This window comes from Mobula birostris, chromosome 26 (assembly GCF_030028105.1).
Source record: "Mobula birostris isolate sMobBir1 chromosome 26, sMobBir1.hap1, whole genome shotgun sequence".
Classification (NCBI taxonomy): domain Eukaryota; kingdom Metazoa; phylum Chordata; class Chondrichthyes; order Myliobatiformes; family Myliobatidae; genus Mobula; species Mobula birostris.
In genome coordinates, this window is record NC_092395.1 from 34444586 (window position 1) to 34464234 (window position 19649).

Consider the following 19649-nt stretch of genomic DNA (forward strand, 5'->3'; position numbering starts at 1 on the left):
TCTTGGCTTGTCTTGTGTTTCTGTGATATCATACAGGAGGAACACTGTATCATTTCTTAATGCATGGATTACTAAATGACAATAAAAGAGGACTGTGTGTCCTCATAACCTAATTTAATCTAATATTTGACATAGCTAAGACACCCAAATTTTCTTTATTGTTAGTCAGAACACAGAAAATAGCTTCAGAAAGTTCAATTAAATTCAGAAGGATGGTTACCAAGAGCTGTTTAGGCAGGTTGGCTGAGATTTTCTCCAGAAGGGTTTTGGTGGGTTTGTGGGCAGAGAGCAGGATAAGATTAACATTCCGATCTCCACGTAGAAGCAATCCTTTCGCCAACACGCCAACACGCATGACTCCTTTCAACACTCGTGATCCAATGTCACCTTTCCTGTGAAAATATGGTAGAAAATTTAAACATGTGTTTCTTGGAGTCCAACTGCAGTATTGTGACATTAGTTCAATTCTGACCTCCAGTATTACGTGGAATTTGCATACTCATAATCACATGGATTTTGCTCGATATGTGAGTTTCCTCCCATGTCTGTAAGATGTGTGGCTGTCGGTTAATTGACTGATGTAAATATTACCGTTAAAACCTAGAATGCCTTGCCCAACAGAATCAAAGATATACCTTCACCAAATCACCTACTGCAGTTCAAGAAGTTGACTCACTACTATCTTCACAAAAACAATTGGAATTGAATGAAAAGTGTTGGCACTGTTGGCGATTACCAACATATTGTGTATAACAAAAGAAAAATGAACTGACACTTTGCAAAATTTCATATGCAATAGAGTTGGAGGCCATTTGGCTCATCATACTTTTGTCCTTGCCTTGAACAGACCAAGACTATAATGAGCCAAGATGTCCAAGCAGAACCACCGGCAACAAAAGTGTTAATGAGCAATGTCAATACAAACTTCTGGGGATTTGGCAATTTTATGGTTACAGGAAAATAGTATGAAGTCTGTGTACCATATACAGTGGATGTGGGTTAATTAGGACTAGTACATTTTGGGTTTTGTAAATTAGCTTATGTTTAATGGAAATAGTTTAAAAAAGGTATTAAAAAAAAAACAAACTACCTTTTAACCGAGTAACAATGAAAATATTTAAATGAAATACAGAACAAATTAGAATACTGGCAAAACTTCTACAGTAGCATAAAGTTGAGTATTAGTTCCTAATAGCTATTGATGGAGAAATTCATCCAGCGTGCTGTTTTGATTGACTGTAAATGAACAAAATCAATGCAGACACCTAGTGCAAATAATGGGCTGCCTTCATACCATGCTTTTGATGACAGCATTCACCAAATCTTCATTTTCATTGTAATATTCAAGATGATAGTTGATATTATTCTGTTTTTGAAACTGTGACTTACAGTCTGTGGTTGAATTGAGTGAGCTAAACTCCAGGAGAAAAATGTGAACACGAGCTACCACGAAGAGAAGCTCAGAGACTAGACAGGGGCCATGATCGACTATACTTCTTGCTGATTAAACCGTCAAGGAAGATTGAAACATGAAGGCAAACGTGGAGGAGAGCGAGTGGTTCTCAGATGGACCACTGGGTTTGAGTCGCTGCCCTTTGGAGGGGCCATTGGGTTCCAGTTGCTGTCCTGGGAGATGTTATCAAAATTCTGAGATTTATGGATTGGACTGTTGCTCAAACTAACTGTAACTCATATTGAAGGTTTCAGGCTGAGTTTTGGCCCAAAACGTCGACTGCACCTCTTCCTATAGATGCTGCTTGGCCTGCTGCATTCACCAGCATTTTTTGTGTGTGTTGCTTGAATTTCCAGCATCTGCAGATTTCCTCATGTGTAGCTCATATTGACCTCTTTCAGTTCTATTTCATGTTTTTTTCATGTTTTTGCCCATTCTTTCTTGAAACCGATTGGCGGGCTAAAGGTTTGGGATTTCACGTTTTTGTTGTTTCTCCATGTGGGTGATCTGTTAGCTTTTGCATGAGGGAGGGGTGGTGGTGGGGGTTTGGAGTTTGCAAGGTTTTGCTTCTTTTTCTTTTCATGGTGGTGAGAGGATTGATGTCTTTCTTTCAACTTCTATGGTTTTCTGTATTTACAGCTATCTGGAGAGGACAAATCTCTGAACTGTATTCGGCATACATACTTTAATGATTAGATTAGATTCAACTTTATTGTCATTGTGCCGAGTACAGATAGAAAGCCAATGAACTGCATTTAGCATCTGACCAGAAATGCAAAGAATAGTGTTATTTACAAAATAACTGCGAATAAAAAGTAAATGCTACAGCACACAATATAAAAGTACTGAGACAGTACAATATCGGTGCAATACTGCTTAGCGCTGTGATGTGAAGTTCAGCAGGGTCACAGCCTCAGGGAAGAAGCTCTTCCTGTGCCTGCTGGTGCGGGAGCAGAGGCTCCTGTAGCGCCTACCGGATGGGAGGAGAGTAAAAAGTCCATGGTTAGGGTGAGATGCATCCTTGATAATGTTGTTTGCCCTGCCCAGGCAGCGTTTATAGTAGATGTTCTCAATAATGGGCAATTGGGTGCCGATAATCCGCTGGGCAGTTTTCACCACACGCTGGAGTGCTTTGCAGTCCGACACGGGACAATTGCCATACCACACTGAGATGCAGTTGGTGAGTATGCTCTCAATGGTACAGCGGTAAAAGTCCGTCAGTATCCTGGGACAGAGGTGAGCTTTCTTGATGCTCTGCAGGAAATAAAGGCACTATTGCACCTTTTTGATCAGGATGGAGGAGTTCAGGGACCAGGTAAAATCCTCAGAAATATAGACACCAAGGAATTTGAAGCTTGATACCCGCTCCACTACAGCTCCGTTGATGTAGGTGGGGACGTGAGTGTGGCTCCTAGCATGCCTGAAGTCCACAATGATCTCCTTGATCTTCTGGGTGTTAACGGCCAGGTTGCTGTCGGCACACCATGCTGCCAGGTGCTAGACCTCGTCCCTGTAGGCCATCTCGTCATCCCCTCTGATCAGGCCAACCACCGTGGTGTCATCTGTGAACTTGATTATCGAGTTAGAACCATGTACAGGAATGCAGTCATAAGTGAAAAGGGAGTACAGAAGAGGGCTCAGCACACAGCCTTGAGACTTTATACTTTATTGTCACCAAACAGTTGATACTAGAACGTACAATCATCACAGCGATATTTGATTCTGCGCTTCCCGCTCCCTGGATTACAAATATTGAATATTAAAAATAGTAAAAATTAGTAAATATAAAAATTTAAATTATAAATCATAAATAGAAAATAGAAAAATGGAAAGTAAGGTAGTGCAAAAAAACCCGAGAGGCAGGTCTGGATATTTGGAAGGTATGGCCCAGATCCGGGTCAGGATCCGTTCAGCAGTCTTATCACAGTTGGAAAGAAGCTGTTCCCAAATCTGGCCGTATGAGTTTTCAAGCTCCTGAGCCTTCTCCCGGAGGGAAGAGGGACGAAAAGTGTGTTGGCTGGGTGGGTCATGTCCTTGATTATCCTGGTAGCACTGCTCTGACAGCGTGCGATGTAAAGTGAGTCCAATGACGGAAGATTGGTTTGTGTGATGTGCTGTGCCATGTTCACGATCTTTTGCAGCTTCTTTCGGTCTTGGACAGGACAACTTCCATACCAGGTTGTGATGCACCCTAGAAGAATGCTTTCTATGGTGCATCTATAAAAATTAGTGAGGGTTTTAGGGGACAGGCCAAATTTCTTTAGTTTTCTCAGGAAGTAAAGGCGCTGGTGGGCCTTCTTGGCAGTGAACTCTGCTTGGTTGGACCAAGTCAGATCATTTGTGATATTGACCCCAAGGAACTTAAAGCTTTTGACTTGTTTGACCTGTTCCACTTGCACACCACCGATGTAAATTGGGTCGTGCGGTCCGCTACTCCTTCTGAAATCAACAACCAACTCCTTCGTCTTGCTGACGTTGAGGGATAGGTTATTGCCTTCGCACCATGCCACCAGGTTCTTAATTTCCTCTCTGTACTCAAACTCATCATTACCCGAGATACGGCCTACAATTGTGTCATCAGCAAACTTATATATTGAGTTATATACTGACACGCCAGTATGCAGGGTGAGAGTGGAGGAGGAGAGGTTGTCTAACTTAACTGATTGGTGTCTTAGTCAGAAAGTCCAAGGTCCAATTGCAGAGGGATGAACTGATACCAAACTGGCAAAGTTTGACAATCAGCTTGGAGGGGATCACAGTATTGAATGCTGAACTAAAGTCAATGAACAGCATTCTGACGTAAGAGTTGGGGCTGTCCAGGTGGGTCAGGGCAGAGTGAAGTGTTGTGGAGATGGTGTCCTCTGTTGACCTGTTGGCGCGATAGGTAAATTGATAGGCAAGATGAACCTTAGAACCTTCATAATTCCTAACTTGTTGATGCAGTCAAATCGTTTCATTTTCACTCCTGGCTGCTTCTAGTATCTCCAAGTTTGAAACAACAATGAGCAAAACTGTTCTACATTGCCTTACTGCTCATTTCTCACCATCAGTGACAAAAATCACTGGTTTTTGAACATATACTCATAAAACTGATGCTATTTAAAAACTGTTTGCTCTAAGCAGTGTAGTGTCTAACAACCACAAAAGTGCATGCAACTGATGCTAGTTAGAAACTGTTCCGCAACAGTCTCCTGTCCCAATTTAGCAGCATTGTCCCTAATGAACAAAGGAAATCACAGCTATTTTGCCCATTAGCTTTTGTTCTTTAAGAGTTGTCCCAAATAAACGACTGCCCCAATTAACTCATGGCCCAGCTAACTACAATCCACTGCAGTTCAAAAGTTAATACATCCAGTAATTTCAAACTTGTATTATACAATCTGTACAGTTGTTTCTCAACTAATACAACTCCATAACAAGTCAATTACCTTGGCCTGCTGAGTCCCTCCAGCATTTTGCGTGTGTTGCTTCAATTATATTCATTATTGTATCATTTCAATATTGCCAGCAGAGGGCACAGTTGGACAAAGAATTGCATACAGTTTTTAAAAAAATTAAATCTTTCAGTTAAAACTTCATATATTTTCTAACAAAACCATAGAATTTTGAAACAAATACTCGTGAGAAGTTTACATTCATCTATTTATCCATTTAATGTGATTTATTTTAACAAGTAAATGCAGCCTTGGTTTGAAAAACAGGACTGTGGTATAACTTTTTGAACTGAAGCAGCAGCTTGCATTGTAATCATGTGGAGTTTAAACTACCCTCATATTTATCTACTAGGCTAAAGCAATTAGCTTCATCTTCAACACCAATATTGCTTACCATTCTTCATTTGGCAATAAGGAACCAAGCACTAAATAATATAAACTTTTGAACAAACACAGGAAGTATCAAACAGTAGATCCAAAGAATACAGATACAAAAGTGCACAGCACAATCTGAAAACCGAATAAACAAATACCATGGCTGATGGAAATCTGACATTAAATATAGCAAATACTTATCAGATCTGGCAGCATTTATGAATAGAGAAATACAATTTCTGGTTTTATAACAAAAGGGAAAAGTGATGAGAAAAATCGAGTTTTAGGAAGAAGAGGAGAGGGGAAAGTACAAAGTTCAGGACTCTGATGAAACAAGCCCCAGGAGAGATTAAATCACAAAAAAGGTTGTCAAGTGCAAAGGATAAATAATGTGAAACTCTACCAACAGCTAACAGAAGTGGCATGCTGATGTAACACTCCCTCGAACCTAGCTGCACTAAATTTCTCATTGTGAACTGAGATCAGATCCAGTCACCATACCACAAAATGACTCTGCACTTGACAAAACAGAACAGATTTATAAGGACATTGCAAGAAATGCAGAGCTTAGTTGTAAAGAAATACTGTATAGACTGGCACGAGGAAATCTGCAGATGCTGGAAATTCAAGCAACACAAGATCAAAGTTGCTGGTGAATGCAGCAGGCCAGGCAGCAACTCTAGGAAGAGGTACAGTCGACGTTTCAGGCCAAGACCCTTCGTCAGGACTAGCTGAAAGAAGAGCTAGTAAGAGATTTGAAAGTGGGAGGGGGAGGGGGAGATGCGAAATGATAGAAGAAGACAGGAGGGGGAGGGATGGAGCCAAGAGTTGGACAGGTGATTGGCAAAAGGGATATGAGGATCATGGGACGGTTGGCCTAGGGAGAAAGAAAAGGGGGAGGGGGGGAAACCCATTGGATGGGTAAGGGGTATAGTCAGAGGGACAGAGGGAGAAAAAGGAGAGCGAGAGAAAGAATGAGTGTATATAAATAAATAGCGGATGGTGTACGATGGGGAGGTGGGGCATTAGCAGAAGTTAGAGAAGTCAATGTTCATGCCATCAGGTTGGAGGCTAACCAGACGGAATATAAGGTGTTGTTCCTCCAACCTGAGTGTGGCTTCACCTTTACGGTAGAGGAGACCGTGAATAGACATATCAGAATGGGAATGGGACGTGGAATTAAAATGTGTGGCCACTGGGAGATCCTGCTTTCTCTGGCGGACAGAGCGTAGGTGTTCAGCTAAACAATCTCCCAGTCTGCATCGGGTCTCGTTAATATATAGAAGGCCACATCGGGAGCACTGGACGCAGTATATCACCCCAGCTGATTCACAGGTGGAATGTCGCCTCACCTGGAAGGACTGTCTGGGGCCCTGAATGGTGGTAAGGGAGGAAGTGTAAGGGCATGTGTAGCACTTGTTACGCTTACAAGGGCAAGTGCCAGGAGGGAGATCGGTGGGGAGGGATGGGGGGATGAATGTCTACTATAAGCCTACTGACTCTCACAGCTATCTGGACTATTCCTCTTCTCACCCTGTCTCTTGCAAAAATGCCATCCCCTGCTTGCAATTCCTTCATCTCCGCCGCATCTGCTCTCAGGATGAGGTTTTTCATTCCAGAATGAGGGAGATGTCCTCCTTTTTTAAAGAAAGGGGCTACCCTTCCTCCACCATCAATTCTGCTCTCAAACACATCTCCCCCATTTCACGCACATCTGCTCTCACCCCATCCTCCTGCTACCCCACTCGGAATAGGGCTTCCCTGGTCCTCACCTACCACCCCACCAGCCTCCAGGTCCAACATATTATTCTCCGTAACTTCCGCCACCTCCAACGGGATCCCACCTCTAAGCACATCTTTCCCTCCCCTCCCCCCCCCCCCACTTTCCGCAGGGATCGCTCCCTATGTGACTCCCTTGTCCATTCGTCCCTCCCATCCCTCCCCACCGATCTCCCTCCTGGCACTTATCCTTGTAAGCGGAACAAGTGCTACACATGCCCTTACACTTCCTCCCTTACCACCATTCAGGGCCCCAGACAGTCCTTCCAGGTGAGGCGACACTTCACCTGCGAGTCGGCTGGGGTGATATACTGCGTCTGGTGCTTCCGATGTGGGTTCTATATATTGGCGAGACCCAACGCAAACTGGGAGATCATGGCCACACATTTTAATTCCACATCCCATTCCCATTCTGATATGTCTATCCACGGCCTCCTCTACTGTAAAGGTGAAGCCACACTCAGGTTGGAGGAACAACACCTTATATTCCATCTGGGTAGCCTCCAACCTGATGGCATGAACATTGACTTCTCAAACTTCCGCAAATGCCCCACCTCCCCCTCGTACCCCATCCGTTATTTATATACACACATTCTCTTTCTCTCTCTCCTTTTTCTCCCTCTGTCCCTCTCACTATACCCCTTGCCCATCCTCTGCCCCCCCCCCCTTTTCTTTCTCCCTAGGCCTCCTGTCCCATGATCCTCTCATATCCCTTTTGCCAATCAACTGCCCAGCTCTTGGCTCCATCCCTCCCCCTCCTATCATTTTGGATCTCCCCCTCCCACTTTCAAATCTCTTACTAGTTCTTCTTTCAGTTAGACCTGACGAAGGGTCTTGGCCCGAAACGTCGACTGTACCTCTTCCTAGAGATACTGCCTGGCCTGCTGCGTTCACCAGCAACTTTGATGTGTGTTGCTGTATAGGCTGGGATTGTTTTCTGAGAAGAGATTTATTTGAGGTAATGAAGCAAAAGCAGTATTTCCTTTAATAGAATTGTTAATAATTAAGGGACATTAACTGAAGGGTAGTTGAGCAGAAGCTATTTTCACAGGGGACGTGGAACTCATTCCCACGGAAGATTTTAGAGTAGAAAGCTGCATCATTTACTCAGATATGCGCCTCTCTCAAGGCAACAACTCAGAGGTGAAAAGTGGGATTAAATTGGATAGATTTTTTTTGTTGAAGTCCAGTGCTTATTCAATGCACAGAGTAATTTCTTTTTCTCCTAAAGTTTTGAATCCCTTTTCAAGGATGGGATCTTCAGTTGTGTAATATCAGAGGAGCTGATTTTCTCTTCTTAAAAAGACAGAAGTTATGTAAAATTAGTTACCTGAGGTTTTGATAAAAGGTGAAATGATTTCCTTTGGTGAGGCTATAACACTGAATTCTATGCAAAACAAAGAAAACTAAAAGTAAGCCTCAGATAATGCAGTACACAATGGGGTTTTGGTGGTGCCAGACTGGGAGATTCCTATTAATAATCCAACACACAGTTGCAAGAAAAAGTTTGTGAACCCTTTGCAAATACCTGGTCTTCTGAATTAATTGCTCATAAAATGTGGTCTGATCTTCATCCAAGTCACAATAATAGATAAACACAACCTACCTAAACTAATAACACACAAAAATTGCACTTTTCATGTCTTTATTGAACACATTGTTTAATCATTCACAGCCCAGGCTGGAAAAAGTATGTGAACCCTTGTACCTCCTTTATCAGCAATAACGTCCACCAAACCTTTCCTGTAGCTGCTGATCAGACTTGCACAAAAGCAAGGAAGAATTTTAGAGCATTGCTCCATACAGAACTGTTTCAGTTCATCAATATTTCTGGGATACCTTGCATGGACAGCTCTTACAGGTCATGCTACAGTATATCAATTGGGTTAAGGGCTGGACTCTGACTTGGCCATTCCAAGACACAAATTTTCATCTTCTTAAACCATTTTGTTGTGGACTTACTCTTGTGTTTCAGATCACTGTCTTGTTGCATCATCCAACTTCTATTAAACCTCAGGTGACAGACCAGTACCCTGACATTCTCCTATAAATTGTCTTAATACAATTTTGAATTCATTGTTCCTTTGACTGCAAGCTGTCCAGGCTCTGAGGCAGCAAAGCAGCCCCAAACCATGAACTCCTTCCACCACACTTCACAGCTGTGATCAGGTTTAGATGTTGGTGTACAGAACTTTTTCCTCTAAACATAGCAATGTGCATTTTTGCCAGAATGTCCAACTTTAGTCTCATCTATCCACAGAACACTGTCCCAGAAGCATTGTGGGACATCCAAGGTGGTCTTTTGCAAACTTGAGATGTGCAGCAATTTTTTCTGGAGAGCAATGGCTTCCTCTATGGCATCCTTCCACAAACACCATTCTTGTTCAGTGTTTTTCTTATAGTGGACACATGAACAGAGACCTTAGCAAGCTCTGAAGATTTCTGCAGGTATTTTGCTGTTACCTTTGGGTTCTTTTGCACCTCCTTCAGCATTGCAAGTTGTGCTCCCAGTGTGATCTTTGCAGGACTCCCACTACTTGGGAGAGTAGCAACAGTACTGAATTTCCTCCATTTATAGCCAATTTCTCTTACTGTGGACTAGTGAAAATTCAGGTTTTTATAAATGTTTTTGTAGCCTTTTCCAGCTTCATGCATCTCTACAATTCTTCTTCTAAAGTCATCTGAAAGTTGTTTTGATTGAGGCATGGTGCCTTAAGTAGATCTTTCTTGAGGAGATCAGGCTCTGTCAGTAACCTGACTTTGTGCATCATTTTTTTTTATTTAGGGCAGGGCACCTCTACAACCCAAACCTTCAATCTCATCTCATTGATTGGAACACCTGACTCCAAATAGCTTTAGTAGAAGGCATTACCCCAGAAGTTCACACGCATTTTTGTACCTAGACTGTGATTGTTTAAATAATGTACTCAGTATTGACTAGAAGTAGTCAATAGAAGACTAGAAGACAATTATTTGTGTGTATTAGTTTAGGCAGATTGTGTTTGTCTATTATTGTGACTTAAGTGAAGATTAGACCTTATTTTATGAGTAATTAATGCCGAAAACTAGATAATTGTAAAGGGTTCACAAACTTTTTCTTGTAACTATACATTAAGTTGCTACACAATATTAATCAATTTTCCAGTGAACTCATTAATCAAAATTATAGAACTGCACAACACAGCTCTTTTAGACCAACTTGTCTATGCTGACTGTAATCAAATTTGTCTGTATCAGGCCCATATCTCTCTGTCTTTCCTACCCAAGTACTTGCTCAAATGCTCCCTAAACATTGTAATTATTCTTGCCTCTATTATCTACTCCGGCAACTCATTCCAAATAAGCACTGCCATGTCAACTTACCCTTCAGTTTTATTAAAAAGTTTAAGGGCGTGTAAGACCTAGGACAGCATTGGCATCTACCTGACAGCAATGGAAAATTGGGCTGGTCTGTTATGCCCAAAATAAGCAGGACAGATCTTAAACACAATATTGGCAGATTATGTTCTATTGTGCCTCACTCAAATATTGGCACAATAATGGAAGGAGTTGCCAAAAGTATTATCGAGCACAACTTACCAATAATCGTCTCACCATTCAGCTTCAGATTCATTACGGTCTTTGGTTCAAACATAGACAAATTAGCTGAATTCCAGAGGGTTGATCAGAGTGACATCAAGGTAGCATTTGTCTAAGACCTAATAAAACTGAAGTTAATGGAAATCTAGAAGAAAATGTTTCAATGGATTGAGTCACGCTTAAATGACAGCAAGTAATTAAAGACCCTAAAGACCAATTATCTAAGTCCCAAGGTATCACTCCTGAAGATTCTCAGGACAATATATCTATTACTTCAAAACAATCAAAAATAGCAGCATTTCCTAATGATGACAGAATTCTATAGCACGGACAACTTTAATAATCACACCATCTATTTACATTTAGGACATTCAAGCTTGGGCCAATAGGCCAAGAAATTCCATCAACAATAGAAGTAACTTCCATCCGTCAATGCCAATAGAAAATCCTCTACCATTAACATACCGATATCACTACTGATCAGAAATTCAATTTGTCGATTACAGTAAAAATTCTGTGGTTACAAGAGGTTGTAGGCTGGCTACTTGGCAGCATCTGAAGCTTCAGAAGACTGTCTAAAAACTTATTCATCACCTACAGGTTACGTGCCAGAAATGTAATGTAATATTAATATTCTCCAATCGTCAGAAAAGTACAGCTCCAACAACCCAGGGCATTATAACAGACCGGATTAGCACCCAATCCTTTGTCCAAGCATTCATCCATCACTTATTCATCGCAGCTGCAGGATTGTACCATTCTCAAGGTGTACTGCAATGGGAAAGACTGTCAAAACATGCAACTTCTCCCACCCAGCACAGAGACAGAATATTACCATTTATAGGTTTCCCTCTAAAATGCACATACACTTGATTTGGAAATATTCCTTTATCATTTCTGGTACCACACTACAACATAGCAATGTGAGAGAATTATTATCCCATACTATAGTGGCTTAAAGTTTGCAGCCCGTGGAAAATTATGAATGGGCTTTAATGCTGGTCTTGCCTCTGACGCCTGAAAATATTTTCCTTGATGCTGTTGCACTTCATTCACTGCCAGCTGAAATTACACTTGGACTGCTTAGGTCATTAGCTCAACAAATTGGTAATACGTGTACTTCTTGAATCAGCAGCTTGTTAGTTTACATCCCACAATCCTTCGCTACACACAGCACAGACAGTAGGTATTTGAACTGAGGACACATTTGGCCTTTCACCATTACGAAAAGGAGTAGGGTGTTCTGGTGTCCTGCTAAACATTCCGGCACAAAATCAACAGATTAGTGATCGAATTTTGTCATTGGGATTATATAATATGATAAATGTTTGGGAGATTATACTGTATATTAATTACTGCATTCCATTATTTATTTTTATCATTCTGTAATGGAGTCAACTTTTATACGTATTCTGTTCTGTCATTTGACTTTCATTGCGTTAATCATAATTAGCAACTGGTATGATTTTCTTTGGTTTGAAAGTTAGTCACTTCATCCTTGTCCAGCCCCCCCCCCCCCCCCCCCAGTATAGACCTGTCCTTATTTTTTGGAAAGTGTAGTTCCGACAAAGATTGCACAGAGTTAGTTTTTCTTCAGAAGGCTTTTGTTAATCTATTGAGATCTCTGTGCTTCCTTGATAATAGAATACTTAACTTAAGTGCTTCCAAGTTCTTTTTAATAACAGTTCCATTCTCACATACAACTACCAAGGGCTAAAACTTTCAGGACCGCATATTCCTTCAGGCAGAAGTGCCAAATAGATGTTATCCTGGCTCGCTCCTGATAAAGCAAACAGTGTGCAGTAGGAAGCCATCCAAACTCCAATACTAAAAATCTATTATTTCAGAACTAGCTACAGTTCTAGTCATATTGTCCAAAAACGCGCATTATACTGGTGTCTTCCCAACAATGTGGGAGAGAGACTAGGTATATCTTATTCAGAAAAAGCAGAACATACTCAGTCTGGCTACATATTGATCAGTCATCAGTACAATGACAGAAGCAGTCTTTGCAAGTTGCTCTAATCACTGGAGCCCAGCTTGGGTTTTGTCAGGACTGTATGGTCCAGATGTCAATACTCTAAAGGTTCAGAGAGTTTGAGTTCCCGGAAACAGATGAGAGTTATTGCCTCTGATATTAAGGCATGTTGGCAAATTACAACTCAGTGGGCAAGGGGAAATCACTCCAATGGTTGCATTCATATCTTGCATAAAGGAGACAGCTGTGATTACCAGACAGCAACCATCCTAGCCTTAGGACATGACTAAAGGAATTCCTCAAAATGCTTTAAAACCTTCTTTCCATCCTAAAATGGGGATATCAGTGCAATATTTAAATCCAGCTGTAACTCCGCAGCAAGCAAAACAGTCTATCTCTGAATGCAGAAATACATAGACAACACTAAAGCATGGCCTAATGAGTGCTATGTAACATTTATACCAAAGTGTCCAAAGTGAGAAAACATTATATCCTACTTTTGACGCTCAATGTCATTACCATCACTGAGACTCCCAACGTGCTCAGAGTTACCATCGACCTGAATCTCAACCGGGCCTGCCACATAAACATCATAATTATAAGAGTAGATATCCTGTGGTGAAGAACTCCTCTTCTCATACTCCAAGGCCTTTCAAGTGTCTACAAAGTAATAGAAGCACGTGAAGAATACTCTCCACCTGCCTGTGTGAATGTACATCAACAACTCTCAAAAAGCTCTGCAGTATCCAGGGCAAAACAGTCCACTTGATTGGAACTTCATGAATCAACCTAAATATACATCTCCTCCACCACTGGTGCAGTGGCTGCCCATCCTACCATCTACAAATGTACCCAGGCTACTCTGACAGCACCTCCTTCACCCACACCACCTGCCACTGAAGCCAGATCAGCTGATGCACGGGAGCACCATTACCTGCACTTTTCCATCCATGAACCCTTCTGATGCGAAAATCAGCTCCTTCATTGCCAATGAGTCTAAATCCTGGAACCCCCTGCCCAATAATGCTGTGGGAGTATCTTCACAAGGACTAACATAAGGAGGCAGTTTATCAGCTCCTTCTGAAGACAATTAGGAATGGGCCATAAATGCTGGTCTTGCCAGCAACACCCAGCTCCCAAAAAAATGGTAAAATAATAATTAAAAGTATTAAAAGCGAATATGCCAATTTGATAACAATGGCATAAAGTGCACTGCCTTGCTTCATTAAACTCAGAACACATGTTTCTTACCCCTTTTCCTTATTCTCGCCATCTTTAAGGCCTTCTTGGTCGGAAATAACATCAGACACCAGCTTGAGAGCCCGTTCCGTTTGAGAGACGATCCTTTGCACGGCCTGTAATTCTTCTTCTGTAGGATATATGTTAGCATGTTTTGCCATGATGTAGCGATCATCTGAGGAATCAGGTCGACGAGGAGGCTGAAATATTTAAAAACAAGATTTACAATAACTTATACCTTACCTTTGTTTTTTGACAATATGGCAAGGCTATGAACTGGAATTCTCCAGCAAACTGGAGTTTTACTTTCATTCACTGCTTTATTCATTTATGATGGGTTACAAATATACTTGAAAGAATTTCTCACATGCATTTAATATCGTACCTTTGGTTCATGGAGATTGAGAAGTAAAGATGACAATACTCTAAAAATGTTATCAGTTACTTGCACTCTATGACAATTACTTTTTGCTTTCTGAATTCAATGTTTCAATGCAATAGAAATTGTGCAGAGGTAACTAGCTATATCTGCAGTACTTCTTTGGAGTATTAGATAATTTAAGACTGAACAGCTTCTACAGAACGTTCAATATTTCAGAATAAGATGCTCCTTTTGAATAAATGTTAAAATACCATGAACGTAAACATACCAGGGGTGCAGGTGCTTGTGGCATGCCCAATCTTCCCATGAGTGGTGGCGGATGCCAGTCTGGTGCTAACCTACGGCGCTGCTCTTCCCAGTAAATGTGTTCTTCCTCCACCCTCCTCCAATACAGCTCTTCTTCGTAACGTCTGCAACAGTGTACAGAAGACATTTAATAATGGGGTATATATTTGTTTCACCTCTCAAACATCCCCAAGTATTTCACATGTAATGTACTATTCACCAGTACATTTATGCAGATGAAAACAGTAATGTTACGCACTACCTTCCACAAACAACTGAGTTGAATAAACACAATGTGTATTGCTGCCTAAGAAATCTTGATTTCCTATGATAAAAAATGATTAACGTCACTTATGGTAAAGCAGTATGACAATGCTCATTTCTTAATGCACGCCTAAGCAACATTTCACTGCACAAAATCTCAACTCATAAAAAGCCTTTATATTCTGGGTTTGGTCAGATATAAAGATCACAAAATGCCGAATCTGAACAACACAGCACAATTTCATCAGTTTCATAGGCTACTTTTACCACGGATGCAATACTTGCAACTAATTTCAAAACACATCACAAAAACATTATGAAATTTCAGATCACAACAGCCATGCAATTCACATGTCTGGCAAGATCCTACAAAATGAACAGGAATTATTTGGCAAATCAGTTTCCAGTCAAAATGCTGCACTAACCTCATTTCCATTCGCCAGCGTTCTTCCTCTTCTCTTCTTCTCCAGTATTCCTCCTTCTGCATTTGCTTTCTCATCTTCTCCTCGTGGATTTTTCTGGCACGGATACTTGGTTTTATTTCAACCTGAAGGTCGGGGTTTACTTTTTTCTTTAAATCAAAGAGAGAGAATTAATTGCCTAAAAAAGCAACAGCTTTTAAGTTCACTGTACTCAACCAAATTTAAACATTTTTTAAACTGCAGAATATCAGAATCCGGCACACTCACAGTTCAGTAGGAACAGAATGTTTTTAGGTCCATTGATTTGAACGATTTCCTAAAACTAAATTTAACCTAAATCCATTCCAAAACCAGCATTTATTTCATCTACTTTCCCTTTGGTTACAATGAAGGAAAAATTATAAAATTGCAAAATTACAATAACAAGTCTATTGTCTGAAATGGGAAGACGGCTAATGCTTCAGATTAAATTTACAGGAATCCACCTAAAATCTTAACCTGTTTATTTTCCAGATGCTGAAAGGGCAGCTTTTGTTTCCAGTAGTGCTAGTTTTATTTCCTTGGGCCTACTTATTTTAATTCCCTATGTCTCCCTAAGCCAAAATCTTTAAGATATCTAGATCTTCACTTGAATGCTATCTTTGTGTAAGAAGACTTTTCTCCACCCCCCCCCAGCAAAGTGAACAAAAATATTTTCATCTTTAACCGATAGGAAATACAAATGCAAAGGTTGATCATTGTGCAAGCATAATTAAAGTCATCAACAAACTAAGAAAAAAGTGAAGACGAACATGTAATTGGGTACAATGATTGAGCGGTTTCATTTGTCACCAATAAAGGAGTGTTTTTTTTTACAGAAGCTGCATGATTAGAGGTCAGAGTTGGTCTTAAATATCTGCCAAAATGTTTAGACAGAAGGAAAGGACTTAAAAATCCAAACAAATAGACCTCAGGCACCGGTGGATGAAGTAGATATTGAATTCCCAGCATGGAGCAGGTCCATGGAATGAAATGGCCTTATAGCTTGGTTTAGTCTGATAAAAAAAGAGAGAGAGAGGTTGCTGGCACTTAATTTAGATTTGTATTTATCCTGAAGTACCATTTTAAGTACCACTTTAAGTATTTCAAACAGAAGTTTTATATACAGCTAATGCAGATGCCAGTAAGCTTGAACTTTAGGTATGTTATTAAGTAGATTAGCTGCATAATTTACAGCAGGGCCAAACTCAGCTTTTACTCAAGTGCCATTGATGGCACTTGCTGATATTAAAAATGAGTAAAATTCTGGTGGCAGAGAAAATCCAGATTGAGATTAGTTATTTGGTCTAGTACTTTTAGTCCTGGCCAGTAAAGGTGCTGGAAAAACTTAACATCTGTGGAGAGAGAAACAGTCATTGTTTTAGGTCAATGACCTTTCCGAATACCAGCAACTCAAAATTTCCAGCATTTTCCCTTACTCATCTAAAGATAGATAAGCTGTAATTAAAAGCCTTCACCACTCCTTATCAGTTTTCACTACAAATTCATCCAGCCTTTTGATCTCCATCCTGTTTCAAATATTCCTTTGTTCTCTCTATGCCCCTTTTCTCATCCACTTAAAATGTGTTTCATTTCAAACATTTTCTAGCTCTAATGAAAGGTCATTGACTCAAAATATTAACTGTTCTCTTCATAGATGCTGCCTGAACTGAGTATTCCCAGTTTTATTTATAATTCAAATTTATATTTCAGTTTTTTTTTGCTTTTTAGATATGCAAATCAATTTTGTAGGCCTGTGTTCTCCAACTGTATCAAAAGAGCACCTTGGTCTTTGCAAAAAACATGCACAGAGCAATTCAGCATTGAAAGCAGGGCAAGCCACACTCCAGAGGTAGAATCAGTAGGGCTAAGTAAACCTATACATTTCCTTAAAGTATTGATGTTCAGCTCTTCTATGTTCCAAACAGAACATATACGGTATTCATACATTTACAGTGTGGCATTCTACACTTGCTTCTGCAATCATCTCAGGTTTGTTTGTGGAACATATGTGATATAATCAAGGGAAAGACCATTTAAACTAACATTACAGTACAAAATAGTCACTAATCAAATACGGGTTATAATCAAAATTGTGAGCCACTTACTGTATTAACCTAACAAGCTTTTCTTTCCACTAGGGAAAAGTGATTGCTGTATTAAATTATAGAAACTGAAACAAAACATTACAAATATTTCATTTTTTTTCCCTTGATTTCTTGTGTAACATTTAAAGACCAAAAATATAGGACAGAAAACAGGGACTGTTGGAACTAAACATGTAGCATGTAACTGAAGTCATGGTTAACATGTAATATGAGGAGACAGATTTAGAATTTTGTAGCAACAAAGAATGTAACTGAACACAACACAAAGAGCGCACTGTTTTCACTCTATGTAAACTGCAAAGAAAAGCAATGGTCAATGAGTCTTATTCAATAAACCCCAAATAACTCCGTTCTTTTAGGTATCTGCTATCTTAGCACTGAAACTCATGTTCACACATTGCTTAAATTAAATTTCCATGATTTATACCCTGCATATAACAATAACTGATTTGTAAAATTACAGTATTCACTAAAATGAAAAACAGGATAGCTCACTGAAGTTAAACATACAATAACAAGGTTCCTACCTTATACTGCAGTCTATGCCTGCGACCTTTCAAATGCATGTCTTTTGCATTAGGGTCATTGAAGCTACATTCACAAAGTTTACAATGAAATCTGATCACTTTTCCTTCATCATTATGGACCTAGAAAAATACAATTAAAGAAATTATGTAATCAAAGTGGAAAAATAATGAAGGTCCGAAAGGGGAACAAATATACAACCAAACAAAATATCAGAAACCCAGACATCAAACCAATCAATAACTTCTCAAAAAAAAACTTTACATAATCAATCGTTTAGTTCTCGTCATATTGTAAACACTATCCCAATCACTGGAAATTAAGACTTGAAAACTGCATCAAAAGAAAATCAGGAGATGTAGAGACCTGAACAAAACACTTATTTGTCTTCACAACAGAAAACAATAAATGTGTTTAAGCTTTTCCCTAGTGAAAGTAATTACTTTGACTTGTTCCCTTTTAGCCAGAATTTTCTCTAGGTCTAAAGGCTCGTGTCTCTGCACTACATCCTTGGATTTTAAATTCTCAAGATTCTGGGATAGGTCTTAAAACCCACAAATGTGTAGTCCCTATTCAAGGAATGAAGGAGTAGGAAGCTAATTAGCTTGACAGCTATAATAGGGGAAATGTTTAAATCCTTCGTAAAGGATGTAGTTGCAAGGATCATACTAAATCAAATCATAATAAAATCAAGTAGTGTCCACATTGTATAATGAAAAGAAAATTGCACTGCAGGCATTAGAAGATAAAATAAGCAGGGCAGGGACAAATCCAGCAAATCTACAGTATTTAATTTTATTGATGTTGACTACTAGACAATAGTGAGATAATTTTCAGATTTGTAAGTCATAACTAGCAGTATGGCAGAAGGATCAAAATTGGGCCTCAACTGTTTATAAGTTAAATTAATGACTTAGATGAAAGGATTGAGAGCAGTGCAGTCAAATTTGTTGACAATTCAAAAGAAATTGGAATGCACTCTGAGAAGATGCTGATTCTGCAAAAGGTGATCAAGAATGTTGCAGGTGGAGTATAATGCAGGGAAATGCCATGTTAGGCACATTGGTGGGAAGAACAGAAAAGATCATTTAAATGGACAGAAATTCAATATTTTGCAGTACGGGGCCATCATGATGTCCTCACACATAAAACGTGAAGTTGATGTCTCCCTCAAGGGAAAAACTCCAATTTGAAAGGAGAGCTTCAAAATAAGGGATCACCCATTCAAAGCAGAAGTAACTTCCTTCTGGATGATTGCAAGATCCCAGAATTCTCTAACTCAGAAACCAAAACGACTGAATTATTGAATAAACTGGAGAATGAGAAAGACACGAATTTTGACTAAAGGGGAATAGAAACTTATGAGAAACAGACAAGAAAGAGGAGCTGAAACCAAGTCTTATCAGCTATGATCTCAGACAATGTTTGGGGGACCACCTAGCTTGCTCGTGCTCTATTTCTGACATTGTATTGTGCAAGTTATTTTGCCACCTTGCCCTTGAAAATGATTTTTGGAATAGATTTTTTAAAAATCTGCTTCATTTTGCTAAATGAAACATCTAAAATTCTGCAAATAATACTTAAATCAAAGCTTTTTTTGAAAAAACATCATGAAATAGCTAAGCACCATACTCTCTTTCTCCCTTTTAATTATTTTTGTTATTTGAAGGCCACAATCTGCTTCAAGAACAAAAAATCAACATCTTCAATTCCTGAGCATCATTAACAACACTTTATATTAAACTACATCTCTGTAATTGAACTGTGTCCCTTTAGCTTCATCTGTCAAAATATTTTGAAAGTTACTT

General features: G+C 39.7%; 1 protein-coding gene across 3 annotated transcripts in view; it reads right to left on the reverse strand.

Moving 5' to 3' along the window:
- The window catches only part of LOC140188246 (zinc finger RNA-binding protein-like), a 71707-nt gene that overhangs the window by 12667 nt on the left and 39391 nt on the right, over positions 1–19649 (reverse strand). For all 3 annotated transcript variants that reach the window (XM_072244341.1, XM_072244342.1, XM_072244340.1), the window contains 5 exons: positions 17844–17963; positions 15194–15339; positions 14488–14629; positions 13850–14037; positions 221–392 (listed from right to left, as the gene is read on the reverse strand). In XM_072244341.1, the coding sequence (XP_072100442.1) occupies positions 221–392; positions 13850–14037; positions 14488–14629; positions 15194–15339; positions 17844–17963 (768 nt within the window). The remainder of the gene's footprint in view (positions 1–220; positions 393–13849; positions 14038–14487; positions 14630–15193; positions 15340–17843; positions 17964–19649) is intronic.